At 59.5% G+C, this 13,671-nt stretch overlaps 1 protein-coding gene across 7 annotated transcripts in view; it reads right to left on the bottom strand.

The window, feature by feature from the left end:
- Positions 1-13,671, bottom strand: part of LOC116761860 (cadherin EGF LAG seven-pass G-type receptor 3) — a 39,185-nt gene that overhangs the window by 6,082 nt on the left and 19,432 nt on the right. For 2 of the 7 annotated variants that reach the window (XM_032648218.1, XM_032648217.1), the window contains exons 1-11: positions 5,277-5,400; positions 3,262-3,420; positions 3,040-3,179; positions 2,689-2,799; positions 1,977-2,140; positions 1,615-1,779; positions 1,385-1,537; positions 987-1,069; positions 755-902; positions 368-481; positions 119-196 (exon numbers count right to left, since the gene is read on the bottom strand). In XM_032648218.1, the coding sequence (XP_032504109.1) occupies positions 119-196; positions 368-481; positions 755-902; positions 987-1,069; positions 1,385-1,537; positions 1,615-1,779; positions 1,977-2,140; positions 2,689-2,799; positions 3,040-3,179; positions 3,262-3,420; positions 5,277-5,299 (1,338 nt within the window). In that variant the 5' untranslated portion in view covers positions 5,300-5,400. Of the gene's footprint in view, positions 1-118; positions 197-367; positions 482-754; positions 903-986; positions 1,070-1,384; positions 1,538-1,614; positions 1,780-1,976; positions 2,141-2,688; positions 2,800-3,039; positions 3,180-3,261; positions 3,421-4,316; positions 4,424-4,953; positions 5,102-5,276; positions 5,401-6,371; positions 8,141-9,701; positions 10,591-11,382; positions 11,584-12,129; positions 12,289-12,591; positions 12,708-12,958; positions 13,108-13,211; positions 13,329-13,671 lie in introns of those variants that run through there. The other 5 variants (XM_032648221.1, XM_032648220.1, XM_032648216.1 and 2 more) reach the window with 5 other exon arrangements.

Below are 13,671 nucleotides of genomic sequence, written 5' to 3'. Positions count from 1 at the left end.
TTGAAAAACAGGGCATGACCCTGTATCCCTCCCCCTCACCCAGGCCCTGACTGACTGATCTGAGTCCCTGGCCTGGCCAAGGCCCTCAAGCCTGGCTGGGTACGGGACGGCAGCTCACCTTGGGCAGGTCTTGGAAGAGTTCTCCAAGTTTGACGATGATAATGAGGATGAAGAGGGAGGAGATGGCTCCAGCCACCTGTACAGTGGGAGTGAGCGGGCAGATGAGTGGGCTGGAGTGTAAGGGAGAAGAAGGCGAGAGCAGGGGGGAAGGGGGAGTAGGGGGGAGGGGGGAAAGCAGGGGGTAGGACCACCCAGGCAAAGCAGTGTGTGTGTAGATGCACACCTGCAGCCCACACCTGCAGCCCACCTGTGTGTTGCCCCCGGTGCTCTCCTGTACCAGGCTCCGAGACATAGAGCAGCTCACAGGGAAGCACTGAAAGATGCCCCCGATGAGGTTACTGAGGCCAAGTGCCACCAGCTCCTGAGGGGGGTAGTGCAGGTGTCAGGACACATCACTAGCAGTGCGTGGTCACTGTGTCCAGGCCTATGCATCCCCAACCTCCATCCGCACTCAGTAGCCCCCAAAGACTTGGCCACTGTCCCATGTGTCCTGCTCTCCCACCCTCAGTCCCCCATGTGGCCCCAGCACATCTGTTTGCTGTTTCCCTGTCTCCCACCTGATACTCCATCCCCCCAAGCCCTGGGGTCTCTGTACACCTGCCTGCTCCGTGTCCCACAATCCCATTCCCCAGACCTGGTTGCTGTCCACCCGGTAGCCATGCCTCAGGGCGAAGATCTTCCCCAGCGAGATGGCAATGGCGAAACCAACCACAGCGATGGCGAAGGCATTTCCCACAAGCCTTGCGAACAGCTGGGGGCTGGGGGCCACTGGGGGCACCAGCCTGTGAGGGGCATCTGTGAGGCCAAAGGAAGGTTGTGGCCCTGGCCACCCAACCCTCCCTGACCTGACAGGGGCCGGAGCTCACCCTGCAGGGATTTTGCCCACGACATCCACCCCAAATCTGTGCTGCAGTCCCACGCCGTAGGAGATGCCTGTGGCCCCGATGAGCTGCAGGGAGAGGACAGAGTCAGGGGAGGTAGGTGCTGGCACCACCATTAAGGGGGATGGAGAAATCACTTTGGGCGTAAAGAGAGAGGCCTGAAGCGAAACCTTCAGAGGGGTGGGCAGAAGTCAGCGATAGGGTAAAAGATGGACACCACCATTTTGGGGAAAGGGAGATGCTGTCAGGGGCTGTCGGCTGTGGTCCCCCCAGTCCTCAGTGCCCATGCCAACTAGTCTTTAACTATCTGGGGGACGCCCACACAGCAGGGACTCCTCACTTGCCCTTCCTCCTGCCCCCCTCCCCCCCACCAGAATTCAAACCGTGAGCAGCTCCCCGGGGAGCGGCATGGGCAGTTGTCGCCGCAGCTTGTCATTGAACAGCTTCACCAGCACGAGAACCACCCCTGCCACAACTGCGGTGACCATGGTGCCGACCACAGTCTGGGGCAGCTTCCAGCAGACCTCGAGTACTGTCTGAGGGGAGGGGGGGTCACAGCCAGCACTCAAGGTCCTCGACCCACCCACCCTTCCCTCCTCCTACCCTCACTCACATAGATGAGGGACAGTGGCCCAGAGCGGCTGCTCAGATGGAGGCCAAACACATACTTGAGCTGCGAGACGAAGACCTGCACAGACGCGGCTGTGGTATAGGCTCGGACCAGAGGCTCTGACAGATAGGTGACCACGAAGCCGAAATGGACCAGGCCCAGCCCCACCTGTGGGGTACACAGGGCAGTCAGGGGAGGAGAGGGTCCTAGGGGTGGCCGGAGCAGAGCCCAGGGCAGGTGGGAGCAGAGGGGGATGAGTGATGATGAGGAGGAGGATGGTGATGGCCAGACACTCAGGGGACCTGGCAAATGGGGTGAGGGGTGGGTCTGGCAGTCAGGGGCCTGTACTCCTAACTGCTCCGCACCTGTAAGAGGCCAACAAGGACGCTGAGTGTGGAGGCCACCTGCACCCGAGCAGCATCTCTGGCCGCCACATCAACAGTGGAGTTCGAGGCCTGCAGGAAGGCTTCATCTGGAGCCAGTGATTCTGTCACACTGCCCACCATCACGGACATGACAGCAAAGGTGCCTGCAGGGGCAGATCAGGGTGGTCTGAAGGGGAGGGGGCACTGCCCTGCCCTGGAGTCCTGGTCTTAAGGGAGAGGCCAGGAGACACCCAGTTCTAGACCAATATCCTTAGACTTGCTGTGCAAATAGAGGCAGTGCTAGCAGTCAGGTATGAACTCTAAGTTCAAAGGCTCTTGAGCGTGGCTAGAAATGTTGGCCCTGCATCATCTACCTTGTCCCACCAGTATTCACTGGCTCAGGACCACTCCCCCTGTGAAAAGTGGAATGGGGAAGGGGGCATGGCCTGCCTCGGGCTCTCAGGTCTGTGCCAAGTCTGGGCCCCTTGAGATGCTTCGCCCACCCATATCCTCCTGGGCCAGGGCCTCTAGGTAACCTGAATCTGTCTCCACGGTCAGAGGCCCAGTCCTGCCTGGAATGACCCTTGGGCCAGTCTCCCACTGGCCCAGCATCGATGCCTCCCTCCCTGTTCCCTGCGTTTCCTTGCCCTGCTCAGCCCTCCCTCACCCTGTCCTCCGTGGGGAATGTGGGCATCCTCCTGGCTCCACTCACCCACGGAGATGTGCCGGGAAGTGCCGAACAGGAAATAGATGAAGACAGGATAGAAGGAGCTGTAGAGGCCAAACACGGGGGGCAGTCCAGCCAGGAGGGCATAGGCCAGGCCTGGAGGTGGAATGGTAGCAATGTAGACTTGGAGGCCAGGGTCTTGAAAGGATGAGGAAATCCCAGCCCTGGGTCATGGGCCATAGTTCCAGGGGCAGGGATCTTGTTTCTGGCTTTTGGCGGAGGGGTGGGGGAAGGCAGGGGCAGGCAGTGGTTCACAGATTACAGGCCAGGGCCTTGAAGGGTCGGGGTTATCATCCAAGGGTTAAGGGTACAGTCTCCAGGTCAAGGGTGGCTCACCCTGTGGTAGCTGCATAATGGCCACACTCAGGCCAGACAACAAGTCACCCAGAAGCCAGTCACGCACAGGATACTGGGGTAGCCAGGCCAAAACTGGGAAGTACTGGAGCAGAAGGGCTCGGGCCCGAGCATGGGAGCACCTGGGGACACAAGGGTAGGTATCACAGACAGGGGCTACCTGAGTCCTGCCAGTGCCCCCAGTCCCCCCGACCTCAGCCTTACCGAAACCAGGTTCGCCATTGGAGGGTCCCAGTTGCTGAGCTCCGGCTCCCCAGCTCCTCCAGCTGTTCTTGGTTCAGCAGTGGCCGCTCCACATGGTAATCTCGCCTCCTCAGCTCCATTGCCTGCGTTGTGGACAGCAGTGCCTGTGTGTCCCTCTGTCTGGGTGGTGAGGCCAGAGACACAGTGAGGGCACTCCTGGCCCAACCTCCCCTAGACCTCCACCTGGGACCACAGAGTCACCCACCTGACTTTTCTAGGTCCCAAGATCTAGGTAGGTCCAACCCCCCAGCTGGCTCCTGCAGGCCCTATGCCCAGGCCCAGGCAGGGGCAGTACCTGAACTTTGGCTGGTGGAAGACTCTTGCTGGGCCAAAGTCTCCCCCAAAGAGGCAGCAGGATGAACACAAGCCACACTTCAGTCCAGCCCTGAGTGTTCACCAATCTAGGTTCCAGGCTGACTATCCCTCCCAGCCCCCTCCCCCCAGCCCCAACTCTTCTCCAGCCAATCCCAGTCCAGTCCGAGTCCTTATCCAGCTGCCCCACGAGCCCAGCGCATGCTGTCTGAGAGCACACGCAAAGAAGGAATCCAGCAAACCAGACAAGTCTCTCTTCACATGAGAAGGCTCTATGAGAAGGAAAGTGTTGGGGCTAAGATTGCCCCCGGGCCTCCAGCCACAGGGTCCAGGTTGTAGACCTGGACAAGCTCAGGCCTAATCTGGGAAAGCCAGGGGATGGCTCTCACCGGGAGGGAGAGTTTTCCCCCTGGAAAGAGAAGCCCCCATTTCAAGGGGGGACAATCTCACCTGGGAATAGATCTCCAGGAGGATCTCGCCTAAGGAGAAGCTCTCACCTGACAGGAAAGTTTTCACCAGCTAGGTAAGTTCTGTCCTGGGGAGAAACTCTGATCTGCCCAGTGGCTACCACCTGACTAAGGGAAAAGATCTCACTTGGGAATAGGAGATCTGGAGGGGAAGGGGGGACAGTTCTTACCTGGGGGAAGTTGTCCCAAAAACAGTTCTCACTTGGGAATAGGAGCTCTTGGAGGGGGAGTGCTTACCTGGGGGAAAGTTTTCACTAGCAGGGAAAGTTTTCACCTGCCAGGAAGGTTCTCGTCTGGAGAGTATTCTCACCTAAGGGAAGCTCTGACCTGGGGGAGGCTCCCACCTGTAATGGGAGAAAACTCTCACCTGGGAATGGATCTCAGAGGGAGGAATCTTACCTGGAGGGAAGCTCTCCCCTGCCGGGAAAGGCTTCACCTGTCAGGAAAGTTCTGATCTGTGAGAAGCTCTGACCTACGGTGAGGTTCCCACCCGAGGGGCAGGAGCTCACCTGGAAAGGGCCCCTAACCTGGATGTCCCCGTTGGAGGATGGAGTGGAGTGGGTGCAAGGACGATCCTCAGAGACTCTTGACATTGCCGGCTCACAGAGATCTTTGAGCCCCGTGGCCCCTCCTCTGTGAGTCACTCGAGGTCTTTAAGGGCTCCCACTCCCGCCACCCCTCCCCCTCCCCCCCGTCGAACCCGTGCTTGGAGGGAGGGGCTTAGATCCTTGACCCCTCCCTCTAGTAGGGCCCAGCGGCCAGAAGGGCCGCAGCGCACATTCCTGGACCAGTTGCATCCCTGGGTGGACCCAGGCCCCGGCTATGGACACTCTAGCAGCCACGTCCCGGGCCCCAACGCGCCGCACCGGCGCACCTCCTGGGCCGAGGCTCCTCTGCACACAGCCGCCGGGAGGCGGCCCCAGCTAGCCCTCGGACGGCGCTCGAGCGGCTTTCCGCACAGCCCGCAGGGGCTGGGTTCGCGCCGGCTCCCGCCCCATCCCTCGCTACGGTTGGGCAGCCGCCTGCAGAAAATCGACAAAGCGGTAAACCGAGGCGCGGCAGGCGGGAAATGCCTGCTCGGGACTCGGCGGTACCCCTTCCGAGCTAACCCAAGCCGGTCGCCTGCTCGGGGGCCAAGGGGTGGCCCGCGCCTCGTGGACTCGAACACTGGGAACCGGGGCCGCGCCCTGCACTCACCCCGGTGCTTCCGACAGCCCCATGGCGGGTGAGCAAACCGAGAGGCGGTAGTCCTCACAGCTGGAGGGAGAGGCCGCTGCGGCCCGAAAGGCAGGGCCGGGACGGGGGGCGAGGCCTGAGGCGCGCTCCCAGGGGCCAATCCCCGGGCAGGACGGGGAAGGCTTGGGCCAGTCAGCGTGCCGGGGCGGAGCCTAAGGGGCGGTCTCCCGGCGCTGAGAACCCTGAGGAGGGAGATTTAACCCCTTCCTCCCCCTGTGGCTTGGCTTGTGCTCCCCCTCGTGGCCCGCCTAGCTCTCCTGCCTGAGCCGGTTGTTATCGCAGAAGTGGGACTAAGGACCCGAGCTGGCCTGGCCGTAGCCACGGCCCCAGGTCCCTGAGTCGGGTGGGGCCGATACTACCAGGTCCCGGCTTCTTGCGGAGGGTCCCCGCGGGACGCGGAGCAGGATGTCTAGGGTTGTGGCTGGTGACCAGAGCCTTATCTCTCCGTGGGGTATCCGGGTCCATGGGGCCTCTCAAGCCTCCAGTTGAGGGCGCCACCCTCACTCAGGCTTTCCCCCTGAGACCTGGCATGTCTCTGAGACCGAAGGGGCTCAAAGGCCTCCCTTCAACGCTAGGCACGCAGACCTTAAAGGCTGCGAGGTTCCCCTCCGCCGCACATAACACTGGTCCGGCAACAGGCCCGTTCTGCCTGAGTTCTTGAGGAAGCAGCTCCAAGTCTGAGAGGCTGGCAGGGGGTCAGTGCTGTCAACCGGCTGAGGGCAGTTCCTAGGGTTGGTTTGAAGGCCAGGGCAAATGCCAGGTCAGGGCTGCAGGCCTTGCGGACTGAGGAAGCCATCATGTTGCTGCCTTGACCAGGCCTTACTCTCAGCACCTGTTCTCATACTTCAGGCCCAACCTCAAGGCGAAGGAACAGAATTCAGGATGAAAGAGATAGAAACCTGGTCCAAATCTCCAATGAAATGAGCTAAAAATAGCCGAATATTCTTGGGGAGGGGGGAGGGGGCAGTGCTCAGATTTCTCCCAAAGGTCAGCCCAGCCTGAATCATTCATAGCCACCTTCCTACCCCCCACCCCCAAACAGAATGAGGCAATAACCATTTTCTATAGAAGTTTATTCCCAAAACAGAGCGCGGCTTCACGGAACAATTTACACAGACAGGAAAAGGAGCCACTGGGCTGGAGGAGGGGGACGACCCCCAGAGAGGGGCATCTACAGAACCTAGGACATAGCAAGGACAGCCCCCTCTCCCCACAGCAGGCCCCTCAACCCTTCAAGGGCTGGGGTCACTCTGGGTAAGGAGAGCTGGGGTCCTGGCTGGCGGGATTTGGCACCAGTCAGTAAAGTGGAACTTTTAATCTCCTTGGAAATTGCCCCCCAAGAGCATGCACGAAGGAGGTGGGTGTCTGCAGGGACCCTCCACAACCCTGCATGGCCACTGTTCCTAGTGGGAAGAGGATGCCTACTCTCGAGGCCTTCTAGGCCTGCTGCTCAGCAGGAGACTCAGGGCTGACCTTTGGCCTGGGGCTAGGACTAGGGGTTAGAAACCCCTCAAGATGGCCAGGCTCAGGGTCCTCACAGGTGGGTCCTCCAAGCCCCTCTCCCACTTTCTCTACCTTCACTTGTAAACGAAGGGAAAAAAACATTCTCAACTGTAAACAAAGTGTAAAAGTTCAAAGTTTTAAACTGTAAACAAAGTTGAATGTTTTAAGTCTTGACCTGTAAACAAAGTAACAAAATTTAAAAGTCCCCAGTTCTGGACATCAGACAAAGTAATAAAAGTGAGAGTTTGTGAACAGGGTCCTAACAGTCATTTTTCCCTTTACAAGGGAATAAGGGAGGGATGGAAGAGTCACTTCCTGCAGCCCGGGTGCCTAGGGCCAGGGAGGCTCCTGTAAACATGGGAGGCAGTGGCACCTACATTCTGAGTCTTTAATTCCCTTGTTTTTGCTCCCCTTGCTCCCCCTCCTACCCCACCCTTCAGAATAAATTCTAGCAGGGGGCAGTGTCAGGGAATTAAATGGCACCACACACAACTTTTGTTCACAGCAGGGGCAGGGGCTGTGACCCCTCCATCCACCCTCTGCAGGAATGTCTGAATAGAGGCCTGAGCCCTCCCCACGGGAGAAAGGGAAGCCTTGATCTGTAAACATGACATCTGCTGCTCCACCAGCGATCCACAGCATCAGTCCTGGGTCATAAGGCAGTAAGTGGCAGGGACTCCACATAATAAACACACACATCCACGGGGAGGGGCGGCATGAGCGAGCCCCTGTGAGGAGGTCAGAGGACCCCTGTTTCCAAGACCAACCCCCAGTCCCAAAATTTTGGCCTGTGGGACATCCAAGAAAAAGCAAAGACTAATTCTGCACTTTGGGCCCTGACAATATTCAGATCAACTGGGGAATGGGGCGGGGGGAGCATTTACCCCTCCTGTCTGAATCCACCCTAGTAAGATGAAAGAACAATTAAATTGCCAGGGACCCAAATGGGGCGAAACTCTGCACCTCTTTCCCTCTGTCCCCCTCCCCCTCCCAGCCCAGCCTCAGAACCCCGGGAGACAGAAAAGCTGAAAAATAACATAAGCATATCTCTCTGGTTACAAAGGTACAAAACGTATAAAAGTCCTCCCTTCAGCTCCCTCATTCCGTGCACCTGTTACGCACTTGCTCACATGCTCACAGACAGGCATGGACAGTCAGCACTGCAGCAACAGAGAGAGCTGGGGGGCGGGGGTATAGGAGGCTGCCATGGGGTCAGCCCCCAACTCCTGGAGTCTCTTCTGTTAGCCCAAATCCTCCACCGCCCTCGGCTGGTCCTCAGCTGCACGTCTGCCCCTCAGGAGTGACCCTCACTTCTGGGAACTCTGCAGAGATGAATGTGGAGATCGAAGGTGGTTGCTGAGAGTCAGGTGCCTCTGGACTCCCCCACCAAACCGGACCTGGGCCACCTCCCCCATCACCTTCGCCTCTCAGTCCCTAGCGTGCTTATGCCCATTCTGGGGTTCTCAGAGCCCTTCACCCATTGTGGACCCCCAGACTCACCAGCAAGGCCCCTTGGCTGGCCACCAATGTCTTTTCTCTAAGCACTTAGTGAGCACCTACTATGTAAAGACTCTGTTAAGCACCTAACAGATTTTGTCTCAAAAATCTCCACACCTCAAAGAGTTTGCTACCACAGACATACTTTGCAGATGAGGAAACTGAAGCTCAGAGAGGTCAAGTGTGAGTCCAGAGCCTGAACCCCTGCTCAGTTACCCCAGCCCTTCCCCAACAGTCGGACCCTAAGGCTGGGCTGCAGGAGGATCCAGGTGGTGCTCACAGCTCCCTCTCATCCCCACCTCAGCATCCTTCCAGAGCCCTGGGCACCAGGACCCCAAATCTCCTGCCCCTCTCTCCTTCCTGTCTTCTCCCCCATCTCTGCTCAGGTTTTTTGTTGGTCTCCTGCCCCAAACCCAGGGTCTCCTTCCCTCCACCTACAGAAAGCCTTCTCTCACCCTACAGACCTCCACAGAGCCTGACCTAGTTGTTCCTCCTCCTTAAAACTCAACTCTGGGGGCTTCCCTGGTGGCGCAGTGGTTGGGAGTCTGCCTGCCGATGCAGGGGACACGGGTTTGTGCCCTGGTCCGGGAAGATCCCACATGCCATGGAGCGGCTGGGCCCATGAGCCATGGCCGCTGAGCCTGCGCGTCTGGAGCCTGTGCTCCACAACAGGAGAGGCCACAACAGTGAGAGGCCCGCGTACCACAAAAAAAAAAAACAAAAAAAACTCAACTCTGCTTTTGGCTTCCAAGACCTGGTAATTCCTGGTTCCTCCCCACTCCGTCTCTGACTCCTGTACCCAGCTGCTTCCCAGGTATGTCTGCCATCCCCTACTCTGAGATGCACCGGGTCCCAACTCAATTCCTGTGTGTCCTACCCCATAGTGCCCATAGGCAGGAGGAACTTAACATTGACTGAAGGCGTAGGTGAATGAATGATTTCCTCTCAAAGTAAGTTCTTCAGCCTGGCATGTAAGGCACCTACATCCTGGCACTACTTCTGGTCCCTCCTTATCCCATACTACACCCTAAGCAAAGACTCCTTGCCTCCCTGCCCCTTCCACATTACCAGGCTACTTCCCGCTTCTAGGCCTTGGCTCCTGCCTTCCCCCCCTCCACTAGCTCAAGCCCTTTGGAAGGCACCTCACTCTCCTCCTTAGTCCAGGAGGTGCAGGCCCCAGTCATACAGCCAGCAAGTTCTTGCTAATCACCCCATTCACTGCCAGATTTCTGCCCTCAGGCTGTGGCGCCCTGGCTGCGCAGCGCCTAGGGTAGCCCATGCTCTCTGCCAAACCCCACCCCATTCTGTGGCAGAATACAGGGCAGGGTGCGTGGGAAGTTGCCCTAAACTGATGGGGGTCTGAGCAGGTGGCCAGACCCTGCTTACTCTGAGTCGGGTGACAGCTCCGAGATGCTTTGGGATGTGGCAGAGCATGGCGTGGAGGGCCCAAGCGCAGAGGCTGTGGCAGAAGGTGTGGCAGTGGTGTGAGGGCCCGAGGGTGTGCTTGAGGACTGCATGGCGGAGGAGAGAGCTGAGGAGTTGAAGGAGGCGAGGATGGAGGAGAGAATGTCCAGCTGTTCTGTGGAGGGGCCGTGGCTAGGGCCACTGGCTGGGTCTCCCCTAACTCTGAGCAGCTGCGGGGGTGGCCCAAGGCCTTCTCGCGAGGGGTGCCGGCTAGGCACGTGGTCCAGCCGCTCCCCTGAGTTCGAACTCTTGGACAGAGAGTCCAGGGGCCGGGACGGCAAGAGGGGGTCCCTTGAGAGTTGCCGCTGGGGAGACAGGGACAGAGGTGGGGGCTGTGGGTCAAGGTCCCGGGCACCATGGGGCGGGGGCAATGTGCTCAACCACTCGCAGGGCGCCCCTAGGTCCAGCGCATCCCGTGACCCAAAGCGGCCAGCCATGGCACCAGGGTAGTCCCTGGGTGGCTGCCTCCGTGGTAGGGTGCTGCCCCGATCCCTGGGCTCCAGACGGCCTGGCACGGCATCCAGGCGTTCCTGGGAACCTGGCCGACTCAGGGGACGCAAAACAGGGGCAGGGGCCTCCTCCAGTCGTTCACGGCTCAGCTGCCGCCTGAGGAGCAAGTCCAGTTGTTCTCGGGAGGAGTAGCGGCTGGCTGGCTGTGAAAGGCTGCCAGTGCCCCCTCCGGCATAGATGCGACCATAGGAGGCAGCTGGCACAGCACGGTGGCCCAAGGTGGCTGCACGGCACCAGGACAATTCAGGGGCGCCCCGGGTCTGTGGCACCAGCGGGTACTGCAATCGGTTCTTCAGGATGCCTGTAGGAGGAACGAACGGGGGACAGTGTGTGTATGGGGGCCAGGAACTTCCTGGATCTAGGGATGCAGCAGCCTCTGGAATCCCCATGACACAGGGTTGGGGGCAGAAACCCTTCGGGGAGGGGGTACAGAGGCCGTTCCTGGGAATCCCAGAGAGGCTGCAGGATAGGGGTAAGAGTGAGGCAGTAATCCCCGGGGTCAGGACAGAGGCAGTCCCCGTGGCGCAGGGGTAGGGGCAAACCTCCCCCCAAGGTCAGAGGAGGGGCAGCCCACAGGTCTGGTAATGCAGGCCAGGGTCAAAGAGGCAGGAATCCCCAGGGTAGGGGCAAGAGCAGTCCCTGGGGTCCCTGTGATACAGGGGTGAAGGGAGAAACCCCTTGAGTTGGGACAGGGACAACCCCTTGGGGCCCCTGTAAAGCAGGATAAGGTGGCAGAAACCTTCCAGGTTAGAGCAAAAGTTCTGAGATCTGGGGCAGAGCAGCCCCTATGGTCCCTGCAAAGCAGACTGGGGTTGGGGGAGGGGGAGGAATCCCCCAGGTTGAGGCAGGAGTGGCTTCTGGGGTCTCCGTGGTGCAGGCCAGGGTATGCAGGGCAGTCAATTCTCAGGTCAGGATGAGGCAGTCCCCTGGGACTGTGAAGCAGCTCAGAGGAACAGAAATGCCCATATCAGAGCGAGAGAAGCTCTCAGGATCTGTGTAAGGCTATTTGGATTAGGAGGATGAAATCCCCTGGCTCAGGGCATGGGCAGTCCCCAGGGTCCTTGAGGCACAGGCCAAAGTCAGGGATCCATACCTTTTCTCTGGCGCTGGGCCCGACCCAAGGAGGTTTCATCTCCACTGGTCAGGGCCAGGTCCGGCTGGTTGTTGTTGGCTGCGTCCTTGCTGGTGTCCAGTCCCAGGCGCCTTTCAGAGCCCCAGGTCTGCAGAGCACAGGGAGCAGCCTCACATCCCCCCAGGGCTGGCCAGTAGGACAAGAGATCATTGCCATCCACATCTGTGGAGCCAGGGCAGATAATAGGAGTCACCCCAGTGACCCACAACCCCTGTGATCCAGACTCAGTGGCCCCCTAACCCTAATGACTCCTGAAATCTGGGTCTTTCTCATGAAGCAGAGGTAGGAATAGCAGAGTGTGTCTCAGAGATCAATGGAATCATCCAGCACGGGGGATACTGATAAGCTCCCCCTACTCTTGACTGGAAGTGGATAGAGCCTGGAGGTGGGGCAGCCTGACGGCTGAGGGGTCAGGAAGACCAGGCTGAACCTCAGCCCTCAGGGAAGAGGAGGGGCTGGAGAGATGACATGTCACCCTATAACATCCCTGACCTTGTTCTTCTGTTGCCTGGGCCACTCCTGGGTCTCTAGCCAGCAGAACTCTGCTGGGAGGCTGGATGGGGAGAGGTATGTGGGGGACCAGTGATGACCCCAGGTTCCCAATAAGTCGGTCCCAGGAATCTTCAGGGGATAGCAGGCTTTCTGAGTCACACCAAATGGAATATGGGGTATCTCTTGGTCGCCCATGGGGTCAGAGGGCCCCATCACCTTTGGGGTGTGTAAGGAGCCTCTCACTCTGGGCTGCCCGGCGGAGTGGACGCTGGAAACGCCCCCGCGTCCGGCCATTGTCCTCACTTTCTGAGGATGGGATGGACAGACTTCTCTCCTCCTCCAAGGACAGGTCACTGTCAGAGTCAGAGTCTGCACCTGGAGTTGGGAGATCAGGAGGAAGACACAGTGGTGGCCAGGGGAAGTGAGGGACTTGGGGGTCTCGAGGAAGGCTATGGCAAGGGGGCTGGGGCCTTGGGGAGAGAGCTTGGAGTGGGGCTAGGGACAGAAGGGCTGGGACTTGCCAGGAGAACCAGGCCTGGGTGGGTAGATGCTTCCTGGGGCCGTGACCTCAGGGGAGCTCACCCCAGCATAGTCAGCTGCTGCTCCCAGTTTGGGGCAGAAGAATGAGGAATGGGGGGGAGACCCTCTACCTCCCTCCTCCTTGGGCCAGGCTCCCACCTCCACCAGCATCTCGATGGAATATGGCCACATCCAGGTCAGTGGGGCCAGCGTGAGCCTGGAGGCCGTGGTCAGTGTGGTCGGCAGCCGAGCCATGTCGAACGAGGACGTTGTCCCTGGAAATGCAGGAGCCCCCCCATCAAAGAGGGATGGGATGGGGTGCTTTGGACACAGGTGTGTCCGTGAGTAAACAGGTGCATGTGGAATGGCTCTGAAGGCACCCCTGGGTGTGTGGCAGGAGGTATCTGGGGCAGAGGCAGCAGCAGAGGCCCAGATGGCTGAGATGGCTGGAGCCACCCCAAGGACCTGGTAAAGTGGGGCTGGTCTGAGCTGTGTGCCCCCCTCACGAGGAGGCCCCTCCCCTCACCTGAGGTAGCTGTGGCCCCGCTGGCTGTCTTGGTCCTGGGTCCGGCCAGAGCGGGCACTGCTCACCGAGGAGATGGTGGAGGCGCCCAGAGTGATGCGGATGAGGCCGCTCTCCTCGAAGAGGGCCGTGTTGTTGTAGGCCCCGGGGCCCTGGGGAGGTGGTGAGGACAGGAGTGTGAGCCAGCCTGGAGAAGCCTCAAACCCTGGCCTCCCAGGGCCCCCACCCTGACTCCCTGGCCCTGAGAGCCCCTCACCGTCCCAGGCGCTGGCCTGGCCTCCTCGGGCGCTGCCTTCCTGCCCAGACAGGCTGGTGTCCAGGCAGCCCGAGCATCTGCGTTCAGGACACAGAAGAGCAGCAGCACTGCCACGCCCTGCGGGTCAGCAAGGATCATTGAGGGGATAGTAAAGGTCAGTGAGAGGTCAGAAACAAGGCAGAGGTCAGAGTAGGGCCACAAGGGGGTCAGCTAGGGCTGGTGTAAGTCACTGTGGGTCAGCAAGTGGGATCGGTCATTGCAGATTAGAGTGAGGCAGTGAGAAGCCCAAGGGGGGACCCAGTAAGGGAATCGGAAAGTCAGCAGACGCAGTGAGAGGTCAGAGTGGCATGAGTGACCGGGGTCAGTGAAGGTCAATGTGGACCAGCAAGCGGCCAGGAGCCTCAGCACTGGTGAAGGTCAATCCAGGATCAGCAGTAGTCTGGTGTCAGTCATCAGGTGG

Source organism: Phocoena sinus, chromosome 11 (assembly GCF_008692025.1).
Source record: "Phocoena sinus isolate mPhoSin1 chromosome 11, mPhoSin1.pri, whole genome shotgun sequence".
In the NCBI taxonomy this organism is placed as follows: Eukaryota; Metazoa; Chordata; class Mammalia; order Artiodactyla; family Phocoenidae; genus Phocoena; species Phocoena sinus.
Note: the sequence above shows the minus strand (reverse complement) of the source record. Positions and strands in the feature narration are given on the sequence as shown.